The 19,751-nt window shown below is 40.1% G+C and overlaps 3 protein-coding genes across 3 annotated transcripts; 1 reads left to right on the plus strand and 2 right to left on the minus strand.

The window, feature by feature from the left end:
• Nucleotides 1-14,402: 14,402 nt before the first annotated feature.
• On the plus strand, nucleotides 14,403-14,681 carry HETIRDRAFT_48484 (uncharacterized protein; the record flags this gene model as incomplete). The annotated part of the gene is made up of 1 exon (XM_009544943.1): nucleotides 14,403-14,681. A coding segment is annotated over one exon (279 nt), but the record flags the coding sequence as incomplete, so codon positions are not given.
• A 1,369-nt stretch (nucleotides 14,682-16,050) lies between these two features.
• HETIRDRAFT_314501 (uncharacterized protein) lies at nucleotides 16,051-17,257 on the minus strand (the record flags this gene model as incomplete). Its single annotated transcript, XM_009545993.1, has 6 exons — nucleotides 16,051-16,089; nucleotides 16,184-16,368; nucleotides 16,426-16,468; nucleotides 16,527-16,594; nucleotides 16,794-16,935; nucleotides 17,006-17,257. 6 exons carry the CDS (start codon nucleotides 17,255-17,257, stop codon nucleotides 16,051-16,053), a joined length of 729 nt encoding a protein of 242 aa, XP_009544288.1.
• Nucleotides 17,258-17,884: 627 nt separating this feature from the next.
• Nucleotides 17,885-19,367, minus strand: HETIRDRAFT_439293 (uncharacterized protein). The gene is made up of 9 exons (XM_009545994.1): nucleotides 19,080-19,367; nucleotides 18,918-18,986; nucleotides 18,786-18,851; nucleotides 18,691-18,729; nucleotides 18,588-18,639; nucleotides 18,434-18,516; nucleotides 18,304-18,360; nucleotides 18,129-18,205; nucleotides 17,885-18,060 (listed from the first exon to the last, which is right to left on the minus strand). Exons 1-9 carry the CDS (start codon nucleotides 19,290-19,292, stop codon nucleotides 18,048-18,050), a joined length of 669 nt encoding a protein of 222 aa, XP_009544289.1. The 5' UTR covers nucleotides 19,293-19,367; the 3' UTR covers nucleotides 17,885-18,047.
• Between the last annotated feature and the right edge of the window lie 384 nt (nucleotides 19,368-19,751).

Here is a 19,751-nt window from a genome sequence, read left to right on the forward strand (position 1 = left end):
GTGAATGTATTTCTTTTAGAGAGTCCACTTCCACTGGCTGTTTCCTAGGGTACATTATATACGTGTGGTCTTAGTGAGTTATAATGCCTATTTGTTAGTGATTTAGGCTTGAGTCACTTAAGCTCTCTGACAATGTCTATGAGCTTAGTTATCTGTAAGTCAGGTGTGGCATGAATTTCCTTTCCAAGGAACAGTTTGTTGTAGAATTCTTTCCCATTGATATGCTAGAGCTGGCTCTAAGTGCTGAGCACAATACCAAAACCTCTAGAGCAGGGGGGTGCTGGAGCTAGTATCTAATACACAAGGAATCATTAATAATAACTTTAGAAATCAAAGGCATACTGAGAAGCAATGGGGAATGTAAGGTTATAACACCCAAACAGTTTTGGGACTGCGCCAAACACGGAACCAAATGTTTGGTTGGTTGTGTTAGGGATTCGGTCAGTAACGAGAAGGTAGTATCATAGCCAATAACTATATGCCTCAAGAGCCATATAGGACTGTAACAATATATGAGGGAAGTTGATTGAGGGGTATGAGCGAAGAGACAAGTACAAATGCAAATGAGGCTGAACAAGGAAGATGACAAGTTTTCTGGGAGTTGATAAAAACAATTTTGATGGTTGAGACAAGTGCAAATGAGCTCTAAACTATGGGATGCAAAAGCCGGTTTATTCCAGAGTTGTGTGTAGGTTTTTATTATAAACAGAGCCCTTAAGTAAAATATCAAACAAGAAATAAGAGTAGATGTTGAATAGGCACCAAGCCCTAGCAAGCAGAGAAGATAAAAAGGTAGGTGAGATATCCATATGGGTTCCAAAGATAATAAGGTAAAAGTTAACTAGCAATGGCAAAATCCCAAACATTTGGAATTTATTGCCTGAGTGTAGGTAGCAGGAACAGGCATTGGAGAACCAATGAAAATAAAGAAGCTGTAATGTATGACCAGGGTAGCCAAGTGATAGTGCAAGATTATATTTGACCAACCATGCAGAAGTTGGGAAGATAAGCAATAAGGACTAACCAACTTATGGAGCACATTGGCTAACATAGAATACTGGCTCCAATTTTGTAAACACCTATTGTAACACACCTGTATGGTCATGGTAAGTATGTGAAGTGTGGGCTTACTGATCCAAGTGTTGCTAAACATCCTTTGGTGGATTGTGGTTGGTTAGATAGGGACCGACCATATTTGGTGCAAGTTAGTATCCTTAGTACTCATCTAGTGCTATTCAGTATCTCTCCAAAGCTTCCCGAATATCTTCCTTGGACCCTAGCATGGGTGCATGCTCATCATCATTATTGGTATAAAATCTCCCAAGGATTCCATTGTGGTAGAAGTATCTATTTTTCTTATCATAATCAATGGTATCTAGGCCAACATCTTTGGGTAGGTGTTTGAAGATATAGATGGGGTTGTTATGGTATGGGGGTAGATATCCCTTCTAGATTATTGGCTCAATTGTTTATTCTATAAAGTAGAAGAAGATTTTGTGTCTTCTTCCAGCCCTAAGTCCTTCTTAGAGTGTGGGCTCTCTTTGGATAATTTTGTTAATCCCACTATTGACTTAGTCTATGAATATGAAGATCTTGTCAAAGGTTTGTCCTACGATGAAGTTTCTGAAATAATAAGTTTTGTGGGCGAACTCTCCTTATCTGATAACTAATATGGTTCCAGAAATTTCAGTTCTGTAGGGTAAGTATCCAGTAGGATCCAGTGTATCCTAGTTTGGTAGGGTGTAGGTCTAAAAGATAAGGATGGCATATTTGTTCCTCTGCTGACTATGTTTGATAAGTTCCTGTCTGATTCCTTCTAAATCAATGTCCTTGGTGAGGTGCTTCCTAAGTGCTGTGATGTGTACTCATGAGAAGTGGTCTGGTCTTCCATCATTGATATCAATGGTATTTCTAGTATAAATAAGGTTGAGTTCTAGATCTCTGATCATGGAGACTAGTATCCTGGTTTCATTAGTGAAGCAAAGCCCTAAAAAGGGAAATCCGATTCTTCTATCAAAGTTGAAGAAGTAATCTTGTACTTGTTGTAGCTTGTAGATGGCTACTCCAGTGTAAACTTGTCCTGTTACTAAGTATCTGGAAGTGGCATTGGTTCCAATTGGTATTTCTAGGTAGATGACTAGGGTAGTAGCTCCTGGTCTGACTATTTCTCCATTAATTGCTTGGTTAATTTGTGTAGCAATAATTGTTCTCTAATTCTTCCTTCCTAATATCTGTCGAGCTACCTTGGCTAGTGATTGGAGATTAGGTTGTTCTAGGGTGGTTAGAGCAGGGAATAAAGAGCTAGTTCAAGTGTTAAGCTGCTAGGCTTTTCATGTGCACTTGTTGCACTTATAAGGGGCTCCTTAAGCTAATTGTAACAGCCCAACAAATAAAAACTATTGCTTGTCTTTAGGCTTGTATTAGAAAGTCCTGATTGCTATTGATCCTGTCTTCAAAGAGGTAAAGAAGGTACTGATTGATAATAAGATGATATTCATTAGGAACTGGTAGGTCTTCCCTGATGCAACAGATAACTTCTAATAGGTTCCAACAGATAACTTAGTAAGCAGCGAGTCCTTGATAGGTTGTAGGTGGTAGAGGATGAAAAGAGCTTTGAGACAAATCCAGTGCTTTATTAGACTAATTATGGTTTTTTGGATTTGGCAGAGTTCACAGTGTGTAGGCTAAAAGAAGCTAGATGCCAAGCACAGTGAAAAGATTAAGGTGTATACAAAGTGAATGAGCTGATCTTCTAAAAAGCTCAGCTCTGCTATTTATAGTATAGGCTATTTAGGGCTGAATAAAGATATGGTCCATGCTTCTAAATGCTAAGTAATCTGTAATTGTAGTTCAAACACCACAGCTTTCTACTGTAACCATGTATAGTAAGTATATCAAATGTTTGTCTGCAGCAATATCAAATTAGATACTAATCACAATCAATAATAGTAAGCAGCATAGAATAAGGAGGAAGCCAATGAGTCATGATATTGTAAGCATTCATGTGTCAGCATGTAAATGGTAAATAGTCCAAATTCAAGTCATGTACGGAGCTCATAACCATATTCTGAGTCACATGCCTAGATGCATGTCAAGCCACAGTCCTAGTCATCAATATCTAAGTCCTAGTTGAGATACCTGACCTTCCCTTCTGTCCATATGCAAAGCACATAATAGGATGTGGTTCTAATAGCATCTTTAATTTTCAAAAGTCATAACTAATAATTCCTTGTGTATTAGATACTAGCCCCAGCATCTCTTTGCTCTAGAAGTTGTTTTGGTGTTGTGCTTGGCATTTAGAGCCACTTCTAGCATATCAGTGCACTATGAGCCTAGCCCAAAATGGGTTAGTCATTGCCATGCTTCTACCTTCTCTTAGAGTCGCTTCTTTACCACTGCTTTGAGCTCTTACTGAGAAAGCTCAGCCATAGCTTTCGTCTCTACCAGCCAGTGCTCTGCCAGTTTGAGCTAGATAGTTCCCCACTTTTACACTACTCTATTAAACATGTCCAGTTGCCCCTTCATATATCCTAGATAAAGCCTTGGTGGGGCATTGGTTTGCTATATGTCCCTTTTGGTAATAGTAAAAGCACCTACCTTCTATATGGAACCAAGATCTTTTGTCATCAGTAAGAAGGGTGTGGATGGCATCTATCATCATGGGTACAATAGAGTTACCCATAGAGAAAGGGGCATTGGAGGAGTTGTAGCAGAAAGAGCTGTTCTATCATAGGATAGTAGAGAGGACTGAGCTTTTTATGCTTTGAAGCTCTTTCCATTGGTTATTAAACCTTTGGGTGTACTTTATCCATTTATCCATGGTTTTTGGTATTTTAGGTAACCTATAGATTTGTTTGAGTATTTCTGGGTATATGGCTTGGTAGGAATAGTCAATAGTGGATTCTAGATCAAATCTGCTTTCCCTGGCAGTGATAAGATAGTCTGCTACAAAGTTGTCTGCTAATCATTTTCCCATCCTTATGATAAACAGCTTCTGTCATGCCTTCTGTTTGATTCCTTTGTCTCTAAATGTTTTAGTGAGTCCTGCTAGGAATGCTTTGAATGTTCCCTAGGTTGGCTTTGTTTTTGTTGGTTTATACTCCCAGAGTTTTCTATTGAAGCAGTACGTCTGGGCAAATAGCAATACAGTTCCTTCATTCTCTGTATTTTAATCTGGTTCTATCAAAGTTTTTAGATTTGTTTCCTTTGTCCATCATTTTGTCTTCTGAGGTTATTGCTTCTTCATTAGGTATTGGGTCCAGGTTTGGGTCTAGTTCTGGATCTTCTTTATCAATAGGAGTTATTGCTTCTACAGGAATAATTCCTTCTTCAATATCTTCTTTTAGGATATTAATTAGTGTTAGGACTGGTTTTGTTTGGGTCAGAGTTGTTACTATTCTTAACAGTGCCTTTCTGTCTTCATCTGGAAAACCACCTCTTTATATTAGCTCCGGATTATATTTAATAGTGTCCAAAAGTATCTAAAAGTATCTCATTTCCTAATTGGGAGCAACACATTGTGAGCATTGGATTGGTTTCTAATTTCATGACATTAGCACTAATTCTATACCAAGAAACCTTTAATTAGCAGTAAGAAATAGTAAGTACTACTGCTCTATTAGTGAGAAGGTAAAGATATAGCACATTCTATACTATTTTAGCACATTACTCTCCTTTATATATGCCTGCACCATTATCTTGTAGCTCTTTTGCTGACTTTCTAGCTACCTTTATAAGGGACATAGAAAGAGAAAAATATGCATTGATGCTCCCAGCCACTTTGTTGGCAGCTTGGCAGCTGCCATAAGAGGCTATGAAGGCCTCAGTATCTTAGCCTTGCACACAAGATTATTAAAGTTGTCATTGTTAGCCAATGCCTGCTACTGGTCATTATAGGACACAACATGTAGGTTGGGCTTAGGGATATGCTACATGCAGCCTTGTAGACCTTGTCTATTAGTACAGTGGTCAATACTGTCTTGTGCAGCACACAATCATCACCACTATTGATATTACAATTTTTAGCACTATCTATATTGTTCATTGCCTTGTTATACAGAAGATGCTCAAACTTAGTATTTTTCTCTAGCTATTAGGCTGTGGAAAAGACAGTCATGTTGGTATGTGGTACCAGAATAATATATTTGCCTACCATATAGAAATTATGCGCACTAAGCATATTAAGATCACTTCCAACAATCTTGTGCTTATTGATATATAGGCATGCCATACATATACCCTTGTTCCCACCCTCTACCTCACTAGTGGCTATTTGGAAAATCCCTCTCTCTTATTGGATCTAAATTATTAATAATTATTAATAATACTAATTTGAGCTAATTATGGCTAATTATTCATAATCATGTTTCTGATCAAATTTGCAAATTAAGGTAGCATTGTCTATACTAGTAGAGTCCCATTGAATATTACACTTAATCATAGTTTTACATATTCTAAATCTAAATTGTGTAAGTGCCATAATTTGTTTTTACCCTATATAAAGTATATTATTTATTTTCCATTGGTTTATTATTTTCTTATCTGGTGTTTAAATTAAATCCTAAAAGACCTGACTTTTTAGGTATTTATTGACCTATTTATTTATAAGAGAGAGAAAAGATAAATATTGAATAAAATTTGAGATGTTGAGGTTGCCTATATTATGTCTACTTATTTAGATTACCAAGTTAATACATTAGACCTTGTGGCTTAGTGGCTTAGAGCATCTGTTATGGTTGCTTATATATATGAGGTTGTTGGTTCAACTCTGGCAAAAGGCAAGTTTGTTATAAGGTATATTCTGTGTTTAGGTATTGAACTAGTGCTTTAATAGACATGACTCTATAAGAAGGCTATGAGAACTGTGATGCTTGATTTATTATTATTATTCCGAAATTTCAAGTTATAATCAATCCTAATAATTCTTGATTTAGGAAAATTATGTCTAATTAGAATAGGTTTAGGGGGGGTAAGCAAATAATCTCTAAACCTAATCATTCTTAATTATGCATAAATAGAACTAATTAGAGCATAATACAAGAGAGTGATTTCTTAGATGAATGCTCTAAGTAAAATAGCAAATAAGAAATGAGAGCAAGTATTAAATAGGTACCAAGACCTAGCAAATAGCAAAGATAAAAAGATAGGGGAAATGTCCATATAGGTTCCAAAGGGGATAAGGTAAAAGTCTATCAGCAATGACAAGATCCCAAATATTTAGAATCTATCATCTAAGTGTAGATAGCAAAAACAGGCACTGGAGAGCCAATAAAAAGAAAGCAATAATAAATATATAACTTAGATAGCCAAGCAATGGTACAAGATTGTATTTGACCAAATATATGGAAGTTAGGGTGATAAGTAATAAGGACTGACTGGGTATGGATAACATCAGCTGAACAGGCTGTCTAATTCCAATCCCATAATAGAATATTATAAGGCTCCTTAGATAACTCCTGTGTAGTCATGGTAAGTACATGATATATGCATAAACTAACCAAGTACTGCCAAATGTCTTTTAGTTGCTTATAGTTGTTTGGGTAAGGACCAACCATATTCTATATAAGTTAGCATCTTTGGTACTTGTCTAGAGCTGTTCAGTCTCTCCCCAAAGCTTCCCAAATACCTTTCTTGGACCTCAGAGTGGGTGCATGCTTATTATTGTGCAAGTAGATTGGCATCAAAGAAGTGTCAGAGGCAATAAAGACTAAGAGGGATAATCTGAATATGGTTAGCTAATAGCCTGAGTATCAAGGCTATATTGTAAAGAAAGGCATTTAGTAATAAGCTAATATAAGCATAAAATATGCTCATACCTGTTCTTAATGTTTGACAGCAATAAATGAGAACTCAATAGGCCTGGGTGCTATAGCTTCAATATCTTTTGATGAGCTAAGGCACAGTTACTATTAACAGACATATTTTAGTAGTATGTGGGCAAGCCATTGTGGTCTGTGTTGAGATATCTTGGTAGGGAAGAGATATTGGGAATGTCCTATGAGAAACACTGTATCAATAAGCTTTATGTACACTACTTCTTAGAGATATACTCAATGCACCTTTGCTCAAGGCTTATACTCAGTATAGATATGGAACTATAGTAGTAATCTTTTTGTTGTGACTAAGTCACATAGTATTGGCTTATGTATGTGGCAGAAGTCTAAGCAGTTAAGCAGCAACAGTAAGCCATGTATGATATGCTTTATGATGCATGCATATATGTGTGTGTGTGTATGATTGTATATTAATGTCTAGTAAATAGATGCATCTGGAAAACCACCCCCTTGTATTAAGCTCTAATTAGCTATAATTGATGCCCTACTATACTAAATTATGAAAGATTAGGATTAGATCTAATCATTCAAAATACTAATCTGAGCTAATTAGAATATATAATCCCCAATCAACTTTATAATCAAATATGCAAGTAAAGGTAACATTGTCTATACTACTATAGTCCTATTGGAATCTACAATCCAATTACAATTTCATATATTTCAAATCCAAATTGTATAAGTGCTACAATCTTATTTTTACTGTATTCATTATTTTCTATTAGTTTACTATATCATTGTCTAGTGCCCAAATTTAAATATTAGCCCTGACTTTTAGGGCATTTATTGACCTTTTTATATATAGAATAGATAAAAGATAAATGCGTAAGAAAATCAGAAATGTTGAGATTGCCTTATTTATATCAACATATTTAGGTTACCAGATAAATAATTTAGACCTTGTGGCTTAGTGGTTCAGAGTACTAGTCTGGGGTATGTAGGCATGAGGTTGTTGGTTCAATTTTAGTAATAGGCAAGTTTATAATAAGGTGTGACTTTAGCTTGATTAGTAAGCTCTATACAGACTCTATGATTGGAGATATAGTGGTAGAGAAACCATAAAACTGGGTTGGTTGATATTTTTCCGAAAATCCATATAATTAATTAGCTTTAATTAGCTTTAATTAGATCTTATAATTTCAGGATTAGAGGGGGGTAAGCTAAAAATCCTTAATGGTTATTGGTAAGAATATAGCTATATTTATGCTTAACTATGGTTAATTTAATATAGAGCTTTTCCCTGATAAGCATCAAGCATAGCTATTTCATGCTCTTCACATTAAGATAACTATAGCTAATACTATTGCCTTAGTAATAGTATAGGGAGTCTATGTTATATAAGGATAGGAGTAGAACTAATATGGAGGGATTAGTGCCAAAAGGTACTCTAAGACCAAGAGGTATGCTCTAGATACTGAGTGATGGTAGTTGTTAATAGAAAACAATGCTAAAAGCATCATGAATAGTGGCACTAAGACATTGATAAACCAGTCCCATATGCTTACTTTTATAAATAGATTAGGAGAACAAACAGGTACTAGAAGTGGAGCCAATATAACAAGGTAAAACCAAAGATATACTAGAACTAATATAGAGCACTTATCTAAAAATAAATTATCTATGACCCTAATAATCCTCAAATTGCCTAATCAATAGAGCTCTCACTCATATAAATTAATGCCTGCCCTACTGTTAGTGGGCCTGTCACAGATAGTAAATTAAAAAGGGCTAGCAATAAATATAGCCTAAGATAATAAAGAGATGTCATTTGCCAATATTGTAGTGAGAGAGTTAGGAATAAGAGACAATAGAGTTTGGTCATTTTTGTTTATTGGTGCTATTGCTATAAGAGGCACAAACCTCAGGTTGAAGGGACACTTGTGACTCAAGGCTGAGTATATTAGGCCTAATTAACTATTGCTTATAATATGCAAACATACTAGTATGATTTTTTATGTTACACTTGCTATATCAGCTCCACCTAATTATAGGTCACAATACCCCATCTTTCTATAGTATTAGCAGTCCATTACCATCTGTGATTCTAAGTAAGGGTGATTGAGGCAGTATTATTATAGAAGGTATGTGTTATTTTATTAATTCGATTATCTCCAGCCTCTTTTAATTATATTACTTTTATTATGTCTTCTTCTCTAATTCCTCCACAGTTGTAATCTTTCACACATAGACATAGTCAATGATTTGCTAAAGAATTGCATTTAGTATAAAAAAGCTTGGCCAAAGGTTTTAAAGCTGTGGCTTTCTAAACAGTTCTTTTATACATTACTTGCAAAAATTATGTAGTACTTGCTGCAAGTCTATATCTACCTTTGTAACCTAATAATCTGTAGGAATACTACAAGAATATGCTAGATAGAAATCAGACAATGGTCTCTAGGCTTATATAATGACAAAGTCTTGGAATTTGGCAGATGAGCAAATCTTGCAAAAAACCAGAGATTGTGTAATAATGCAGTACAAATAGCCTTTGGGAATATTAGGGTAACAAGCAAGATAATCAGATACTGATAAATTAGTGAGTATGTTATACAAACTTAGCATCTATAAAGATTGACCTACCTATCTTATAATTATCAAAGAAAGCTGGGATAAGGATATAATAGCAGTCATATAGCCTTGTTGCTGTATTAACTAGATTGTCTAGCTCTAATATTAGATAATTAGATAATTTTATATAGGTACTTTTGCATCCATAGGTAGCAAAAGCTTCAATCTAGTATATTTTGGTATATGTAGACTATAAACAAGAGTATTGTTCTTAACAAAAGGTAGGCACCATATTAGAACTTGTAAAGCTAGCCCCTCCCTCTCTGATTTCCCTAGCCTACACTGCTTGCTCTCTTGCTTGGATGTTCAAATCTACACTAACCTTATTCATACTCTGGGTTTTAATTATGTTGTCTCTAACTAGTTTTTTGGTGGGTTATGTAGTTTTAGGAGTATTGACCATCTTGCATCTTATTGCCTTGGCCACCTTTGCTATCTCTCACTTCTCCTTTGCTATTACTTAGTTCTCTTTTACTCTATCAAAGTACTTGTCTTTCACAAAGAGAACTGCCTTCCTCATATACCTAAAGTCCTGTACTACATGCCTAAATCACTACTATAGTGTTTGGAGATCATAAATCACTTATCACTAAATAATCACTTATCACTAAATAACAAGGTCTATATTATGTTTAATACCCTATAGACTATATTTAGTATAGCTATTTTTAATTTATGACATTATGTACCTTTACCATACTAAATAAGTTAGTGTAATATTACCCAAAAATAACACCCTGCTTAAATTTAGCCTACTTAGCATCACAAAAGAATGCTATTATATTAGAATTAAACTAGATAATATAAAGTTAATAATCTAGTGATAGCTTTGCTCAAAGGACCTTGGCTGCTTTGATTGAGTCACTAACTTTGTCAAAGAAGACTAAAAACTTGAGAATTTTCTGCCCAGGCTACTAGTTGCTTAGTATCAAAGAATCTAGGTCAGTAAAGCTAGCAAGATTATGTTTAATTTGTTAGATAGTAATGTGAATATTTGGTCTGTTATTGAAGTTATAAAATATAATAGAATATAGATAAAGACAAAAGGTTATTGTAACTTCTATAATAAATCAAATATCAAGAGTAGCCAATGTAATATAGTAAGGAACATATAACATGATATAGTATAACTAACTAGCCTTCTTGTATGTATCTTGAAATAAGCTCCAGCTCAACGATCCTATATAATAGCTCTTGTCCTAAACTAAGCTAATAATTTAGAATATAAAAATATCAGAATTCAATGACTTTGCCATTTTACTATCTTGTTTGAGCAGCTCCTTAGAGCTAATAATTATTACACAGTGCTTTTTATTTGTAATATCCTAGAAATTGGAATTTATGAGTTTTATCAAATAAAATTTGATTTTTGTACTCACAACAAAATTCTCATAGGTTGCTGTATTTGCTTGGATTGCAATTGAACTTATACTCACTTAAGCAAGCTGTGCTTTACTCTGCTAATATCAAAGGTCTCCAAAGTATACTACCAAATTCCAAAAATACTAGAGACAGAACTGAAGGGTGTGCTCATATCAAGAGAAATTAAAGAATATGATCAACAGAATCTTAGACCACATATACTAGTTCTTCAGCAATTATGAAATTACATTATAGGGACTATTATATCAGTGAAAGGCAGTCCCAAGACCGTAGTAGCTACTATGGTACAGGCATCAATAAGACTTTGGGCTGACCTAAGTTAAATGTTGCTCAAAGAATAGCCTAATATACTATTATATTTTTTTGCATGTAATTAAAGCTTAAAACAATGATCTTAGAACTTGGGTGCTTTGAAAAGCTATTTTATAATATTTAAGGCCAGAAACAAAGGATCAGTGCATAAAGCTATTATTGGCTTGATTATGTGGCTTTGGGCTGTGACTGCTTTATACTGGCAGTTGCCATATCTAATTTATATTGGATCCATCCTTACTATCATGATTCTCTGCTTATAAGTCCAAGCTCTTATTGTCATTGTTTACACTATGGACTGTCTCATCTTTATCTATATTGATCATCTACTTACCTTTACCTTTACCCTTGCCACTAGTGCAAATAAATCTAAGGTAATTAGACTCCTGATAAACTATCACATCAACTATCTGACTACTATCTAACACCACTCTATCATACTCAAGATTACCTACTAGCTGAGTCAGTTTCTCTAGCAATTTCTCAATCCCAAAGGCCTTCAAATATTGGCTTTTGAGCTCTATGTCTAAGACTCTCTATTTAAGCCTACTCAATATTAGCTTTCCACCCCTTTAATCCTATATAAAATCTAATTTTCTAGCCTTCATTACCTTGGGTTTAAAAGGTACAATCCCTATTATATAAAAGGCAGCCTGGATATTTGCCTTGATAAATATGGCAAAGTGAGCAGTTAAGTAGACCTCAAGAAATATTGACTTAATGATCTTCCATCTATCCTATTCCTAGTTGTCTTGTGATATACTCCAGTTTTTCTTTAGCAGGCTAAATAACAAAATATCAAGGCTCTAGAAAATATAGGTTGTATGTGTGGAATAGTATAGAAATTTAATATGGTGGGCCTTGGCATATTCAAGGAATATACACAAGTAATGTAAGTTATGACTATCAACAAGAAGTAAGCAATAGTGACTATTCACTTTCTCTCATATTTAACTATTGAAGTTCTTAATGTATTTGATGCCTAGTTTCTATGTCATGTAACCTTTCTCTAAGTAAGCCAGTCTATATCAAGGTTAGCATATCAGTTGTTCTAGCAGATAAGGGGACTTACAATGCATTTGCTAAGTTGTCTTCCTTCTACTATGTCTGATAGCTGCTTTCCTTAAAGATCACCCCAAGCTCAAGACAACCTCTATCTACATAGATTATCACTATCATGGTAATGTTCTCTTAGCTCCTACTTTTTTCCTAGTATTGTATCTTCTTTCCTTTCTTTCCAAATACACTCTCTATCTAACCTATATACTACCATAGCCAGTCTCATCCACTCTATACTACAACTCTGGAGGAATTACATCATCCCTACCATGTCCCTCAACTACCTCTTTCAAGATTGCATAAAACTCCTTCTTTGTTGTAGGATTAATAGCATGAGCATATGCATCATCTAGCAAGTATAACAAGTGACCTTTAATCTAATCATGATGATTGGAGACAAACTAGTTATTTCATGCCTTTCCTACTCTGTCCCTTAGAAACCTATCTCTCCATCTTGTCCTCATAATCTCATTCACATACTCTTTAATCCTTTTGTAATTCAATCCAAACCCACAGTCTGTATACTAAATAATGTACCAGATAGTGACCTGCACTTCCTCTGTCATCAGTCATATAAGCCACTTACCTGCCTACTATAGACTCAACCCTCCCTTTACATGGTGATCCAAGGTTAAGGTTAAAAGTAGTATAGTTTTGCCAGTTATATTATGATATTCCTTTGCTATCTTCTAGCAGATCTTTTTCTAAAAGAGCAGATAGAGGGTTCCATATTCTTTTTTCCAGATCTCAATAGCATAGTTAAGACATATATATCAAGTACAGCCCTTCTCCTTCTATTCACTTTTTTATGATTGTAATTTACCAACTATAGCATAGAATAGATTTGTTAGTCTATAGGAATGGAAGTGTTGCTATAAAGCTAAGTAAAGTTGTCCAAAAGATCATGTGAACTACTATTAGGTATGGCATTAGTCTAATCTCACTTACCCAACATGGTGGTGCTACTATTATATGACATATAATAGCCTATTTGGGTCAGCCTATAATTGGCCAAAGTAGCCAAAAACACAAAAAATAATCTAGTACATAGTATCACTCATGATTCACTCATTGGATGGTTACCAGCTTGAAGTTTTTATATGTTATATTCAGAAAAGACACTTTATTGGCTCAAAAGTACTATATATATATTATGTTCTGATTAGCAATTCTAGAATTCTGGACATTGACACAATAATTGGGACCTTCAAATATATTCATAACATACTGATCTTCTAAATTGATATATATATGGTACCCAATACGGATAGAAATACATACACAAAAAGTCTGAGGGAATTGATTTGGTGGATATAGTGCAAAGTGTGTTTAGCCCAAAGTTTTATAGTAGCTCAAAGTATCATTGATGCTTGTATTTATTTGTTCCAATATTTTGTGCTAGCTATCTTGGAAAAGACATTGCATGTACTGTAGGATTTTTTTAGGATAAACTATGGATAAACCCCTAGATATAAATATTTTTTTTGTTTGGGTTTATCCAATATTTATTCATACCCTATAATGAAATATTAAACAAACCTTAAGTTTGTGTTTTGGTAGTTTCCACAGATAAACCCAAACAAAAATTACATTTATATTCAGGGATTTATCTATGGTTTATCCTGGGAAAAACCTTGTGGTGCACACAGTGAGATAATACTTGAAGTTTGGAGTTTGAAATAAGATACACATAACTGGCACCTAGGTTTTATTATTACTCATATACTCATATATGCAAAGAGTACTTGAATATAATCACATAAAGCTTGTGTATAAGTTGCTAAGCCTTAGTAGTCTTAAAAAATTGCTTTCTTGACTAGTGCTTCTATTGGAGCATGCCATTATACTATCACTTATAAGAATCAATTCCATATCTAACACAGTCTCCCTCAATCTGGCCAGCCATATATCATTAATAGCCACACATAGTACAGGGCTCCTTGTGAGATCCATACATACCATCTAGACCCTTATCCTATTATTTCTAAGCATATTGGACATGTAACATCCTAACAAGTTTATACCATAGCAATTTCTGCTGGCTATTACTACTGAGTTGCACATTATAAGCCCTTCCTATTACTAGTGGCTATCTGGAAATGTCTTATTTGGGTAAAGAAGAACATAACAAGGGATTGGAATGAGGTTATATAAACTAATGAGCTAAGGTTGGGGTTGGGAGAGAGGCAAGGACACAGAAGAGTGATAAGATTACTAGGTGAAGAATTTCGTCCCAAAAATATATAGCCAATCTTCAATAGTGGTCATAAATCTATTATGGTATGGGGATGTATTGCACATAGTGTAAAAGGTCTGCTGATTAAACTGGAATTTCCACCTATAATTATGAGTGAGAAGGGCCAGAGACAAGGTAGAGGCTTATGTGCAAAAGAGTATGTTGCACAGGTTCTTGAAGGGCCTCTAAAGAACTTTTTTGACAAGATGGAGCAGCAGTGGATGTGTCTCATGCTTGTTGTCAGAGATGGAGCACCAGCCTACACAAGCCACCTCACAAAATCTGCTTAGTTGAAACTAGGCATCACATCTCTAACACATCCTCCATCTTTACCTAATCTTAACCCTATCAAGCTGTTTCAAGCTGTTATGGCTGATGCTCAAAAACTGTGTTGCTGATACCCCAGGTGCTAGCAGTTCTCTCAAGAACCTATGATTAGCAGCATAGTATGCATGGGAAGAAATTACAGAGGAAGAGATTCAGAGATATACTGGGAAGATGCTAGAGTGAATTGCATAAGCTCAGGCAGCAAAAGGCTGGCATACAAGATTCTAACTACCGTATATAAGATATTCCTAGCTCTTCATGAAGACCATCAAATTGTTGATCCATTCACAATTGCTCTCAGGACAGCTGGAAACTAGGAGGCATGGCATGTTACAGTCACCTGTTCAAACACTTTCCACAGGCACGAGCACACTCCATTGCTCCAAGAAAGTCTTTTCTCGACCCAGACGGATGGGAAGGAGCCCGTACTAGACCTCGCGCTCATAACACTGCGAGTTACAAAATTACCGCCCCGCCACCAGCGCCAGCGCCGCCCCAAGTTGAGTTGGGAACGCGCGACGCCTGCCGACGGCGGACGGGCTGTCTCAAATTATTCTATACCAATACAAAAAATGTTCGCCAAGACACCGCCCCTCCCCCTCGGTGACCAAAGCCAGTAGCCAGCTAGCCTACCATCACCATTCCTTCCGTTCCTCCGGTGGTAAGCAGATGGAGAAAGAAAAGCGGCGGGAGGCCGGGGCTGGAAGGGGATGTGTGACTTACTGTGCGTACGATGGAATATGATACGGTAAAAAGTGTGGTGGGATGCGGGGGTGAGACGTGATGTAGTGTGTCAAGGGATCGCAGGGCATGAGGAGGAGGGATGTACAAAGCTCCAAAGGAGGGTGGCAACAAAGCATTATTTAAATATCCGAACGAACGAACGAAGGGGTGCGCAGGTTGAAATGCACGGGTTGTTTCGAAAACAAGTATCCGATGATGGTGATGATGATAATGGTGAGACGGGAATCAGTCGTAGGCGATAAATACCGTATCTAGTGCATCACGGAAACAAGAGATTGGAAAGAACCAGCGGGCGGTGATGCGAAGATGGAAGTCGAAATAGGGGAGGAGATGAATGCGGATGAGAGAGGAGTGAGTACATCGTGAGTAGGCGGGTGGGTGGAGCACATCTGTCGCATCGTCCAGCCGAGCAGGTCATTTTAGTATTTTAGTGTAGAAGTCGTTCTTCACGTCGGTGCTTTTTGGGGGTGCGTAGAGCCGTACAGATACAGACAGGCAACGTGGGAATCGGAGCCGAGGGAGAGAGACATCGGAGAAAGAAGACAACAGGGAAGATAAGATCGAGTAGTGACCGCGGAAGCGCGAATCTCAGACGATGTCCCAGAGCTCCTCGAGCGCGCAGCAGAACTGTAAGGGGGTGAATTGTCGTCAGCATTCCACTCCATGACGCGTGACTCAAGCGCAGCATCGCCAAGAAACAAAAACAAGACGCAAAGCACACCTTTCCACAAGCGACGCTCGCACTTAGCGGATAATCACTGATGCTGATCTTTTCATCCACGACGTGGTCCGCAAAGTCATCCCGCCCACGTGCCATTGCGCCCACGAACACGGCAACCGAGTGTGTCTGCGGGAGCGTTGGGAGGTACCGCGACAGGCGCACTGTTGGCGCGTCTCCCGAGAGCGCTGCACGAAGAACTGTAGGTTAGCGAGCACGAAATGGGAGACGAGCTGAGAACGCACTCAGTTTGTATGTGTTGGGAGGGAGATGGTCCGTCACGGGGTTCTACATCGCTTACAGGTCAGGACATACAAGGCTAGGCGAGGGGGAGGGAAGGACAAACCTTGATGACTTTGAGAAGTTTTTCTGGGCCGTTGACGCCGCGAATCGAGAGCTTGTGCAGCAGTTGGACTATGTACAATGCGAAGTTGTTGAGCACAGTCCCTCCCAAAAAGGAAAACTCAAAGCCCGATCATGACCTGTTCTGGTGCAGAAAATAGGCTCGGCAGGGTAAAACGGAAATAGAATGTGCGAATGCGGGGCAGCACAGCCGATCGGCAAGAAACGCCCAAGACAAAGGTGAGACAAAAAGAGAAGTCACAACACCCACCCATAAGCCCACTGAACCGCTTGAATGTCCTCGGGATGCGCACATGGGGATTGACTTCAATGAGTGTGTTTTTCGCAGTGTGGATGTACACCTGCAGCAGCCCCGCCTTGTTCAACGGCGAGTCGAGTAGCGTCAACAAGCACTATACGGCCCCGGCCGATTCAGCATCACCGCACGTATATGGCATTCGCCATGCAAAGTAAAAAGCGGACCTGATGCGTGATATCCGGCCTTGCGTCCGCAATGTCCCTCCCCGTCTTGGCCAATATGCCCTGATGGTCGTCGCAGTTGAGCAGCGCGTACTTAGCCTCGCCCTCGCGGCCGTTCCCCCCGTTGCGCCCGCCCTTCGGCGGGTTCGTGCCGACGCGATACGCCTCGAGACACGCCTGCTCGAGGATGACGAAGAGTCTGCGCTGCGCGCTCGCTGTCGGGCCGCGTGGTACGTGGGCCTGGATGGGGAGCATGCCCGGGTTGGCGTGCTGGGTGCGCCGGGCTTTAGACGCGGGGAGCGGACGCGTCGGCCGGGCAGAGGGTGGGGTGTCGGCAGTGACGCCCGCGGGGTCTACTGTCGCCGCCGCTGCCATCTCCACTCCCATCGCGCGCGCCGGCTGCACCTGTTGCAGACCCTCGTCGTTCTCATTCTCGCGCTCCGCGTCGTACTCGTCGTCGACGGCCATGTCTCTGTCTCTCCCATCTGAGCCTGTGCTATCCGCGCGCAAGCGGCGGCGCTCAGGAGCGAGTGCACGCTCGTCGACGGGGGTCGATTTTGGGCGGGGCGGGGGATCGACGCGGGCGGGGGGCTGTTCGTGGGCCTGGGTGTGTGCGAGGGGCGGGGAGAGGGTGGAAGAGGATCCTGAATGGCGGCGACGGCGGCGAGCAGAGGCAGATGGGACGTTGGACATGGTGGAGGGACGGGAGGAGGGACTGCAGAAAAGTCGGCGATGGAGCAAAATGGACCGACGCACCTCCTTCACTTCCTCCCACGGTGCACGTGCGTGTCTGCTGCTCCGACGGCCCCTGTCTGCTGCTCCCGACGGCTAGGCTCTCTCACACACACTCGGCCATCGTTCGGCCTCGTCTGCACACAACTTCCGGACAAGGTACATCATCTTACCCCCATCGTTATCGTAAAATTGGAGTGTGAGTACAGCCGCCGCCGGCGACTCTCGTAAAGATCGTGTAGATATGTGTGCCCATCACGGCGCGCCAACGAACCCCTCGACTCCCCTCTCTCTCAACCCGAGGAAACATTGTCTACGAGCAGTACCTGCGCACAGTGAAGCAAACCCGTCAGAACACCTCGAAATAACAGGACAAAAACATAGGCCCGCGCACCTCCGCTCGCCAAAGTCGCCGAGCCCCGGAATGATATATGCCTTTTCGTTAAGCCCGTCATCGATCCATCCAGTGATCTGCGAATCCGTGCGGTCGAGTCATATCACACGTCGAAGAAAGACACGGTCAGTGCTTCGTCGGAGACGCAAACACGTCAAGATGTTTTTTTACGTACCACGCGCAAGGCAGGGTACTTCTTGCAGAACGTATTCAGTCCTTCGGGCGACGCGATCTGGGGTCACAGAATCGTGTGCGCGTCAGAAAACGGTCTTCGCTTGAGTTGAGTTCTGAGCGACGTTTCGTACCAAGTTGATGAAGATGATCCGCTCCTCAGGAACACCATGCTCCATGATGACCTCTACAGCCTTCATAGCCGAGCCTCCCGTTGCTGCATGCGCACAAAACAATTAATTGCACTCTCCTGTATGGATTTAGACGACAACGGGAAGGAGAGCACACCAAGCATCGGGTCCAGCAATAGCACATATCGCGACGAAATGTCTTGCGGGAGCTAGCGATACAGTCAGACAGGACCGCGCAAGTATTGAGATGGAAAACAGACCTTGGAGTAGAATAATTTTGGTAGCGTCGTCTCTTCATCCTACACCCGTTTATTTTTTCAATCAATTGCTACAGAAAAGGAGACAGGACACTCACCCGCTGAATCAAGATCTTCCCGATCCGCACGCTGCGACATACCTCGCGGAGGCCCGCTTCCATCGCCTAGCGAGGCCCGTGTGGCACATGCCCGATTAACAAAAAATTGGTCGGTTGTGCGCAGGGACGCACCTCTCCAGCACGCAGAATAGACACGCCGCAGATCTTGCCTTCGAACCCGACGCCTTCGTACGTCGCGCCCTAGATACCCGCGGCACCGCAAGTCAGCTCACGTCGTTGACACGCCCCTCGCCCGCAGGAGACGCGCAGATACGTCGCGCACGCGACACGCACCGTAGGGGTCTCCACAGTCTTCGGCACGACAGGGAGGTGGTTGAGGCCTTCCTCGACGAGCAGGCGGATGATGCGGTCCGAGTAAAACAAAAAATCGCCGCGCGGGGTGTCCTTGTTGCGGATGATGGTGTAGAGCGCCTCGAGCTGCGCGGTGGGCGTGAGGGTGATGACTGAGGACGGGGGCGTGTATGCGGGCTTGGCGGGGGCGGACATGGCTACGAATGTGCGATTTTGGGGTTGATGGTGCTGGCTGGCGCGGGAGAAGGGGGCGTTGGTGGGCCTTGCGTGAGCGGGTGGTGGTGGGGAGGAAGAGAGGGGTGCACAAGGCTCAGCTCAGGGCGGCGTGCGGCTACATATACGATCTTCCATGCGAGAACGTGTTATCTTATCTCCTGTCTGGCTTCGATCTCGAGGCTTCTTCCCCTTTTATTCGTGAAAACATGGATTTTCCTCCCGTATATCACCAACACCGCACAACTTGCTAGATCATCGTCAATTCTGTCATATACAATGTGCACCGCCAGCAAGTCACCAGCAATGTATGTTCCCTTAGCAGCGTGACTTGTGAATCTGCACCTCCCTATGCTTCGACTCGTAATCGTTCTCGAGTGCATGGACGCGGTTGGCATTTCCATTTTTTACCTGATTGTAGCCTGTGCGGGATGTTCCTAC

Source organism: Heterobasidion irregulare (assembly GCF_000320585.1).
Source record: "Heterobasidion irregulare TC 32-1 unplaced genomic scaffold scaffold_03, whole genome shotgun sequence".
Classification (NCBI taxonomy): Eukaryota; Fungi; Basidiomycota; class Agaricomycetes; order Russulales; family Bondarzewiaceae; genus Heterobasidion; species Heterobasidion irregulare.

Excerpts from the sequence above, each read along its gene's own strand:
- HETIRDRAFT_439293 (XM_009545994.1), bottom strand. The coding sequence starts at position 19,292 with ATGTCCGCCCCCGCCAAGCCCGCATACACGCCCCCGTCCTCAGTCATC. Across the intron at positions 18,987-19,079 it reads AGACTGTGGAGACCCCTACG|GGCGCGACGTACGAAGGCGT; the intron begins GTGCGTGTCGCG and ends GCGGGTATCTAG. Across the intron at positions 18,361-18,433 it reads GGATCATCTTCATCAACTTG|ATCGCGTCGCCCGAAGGACT; the intron begins GTACGAAACGTC and ends CTGTGACCCCAG.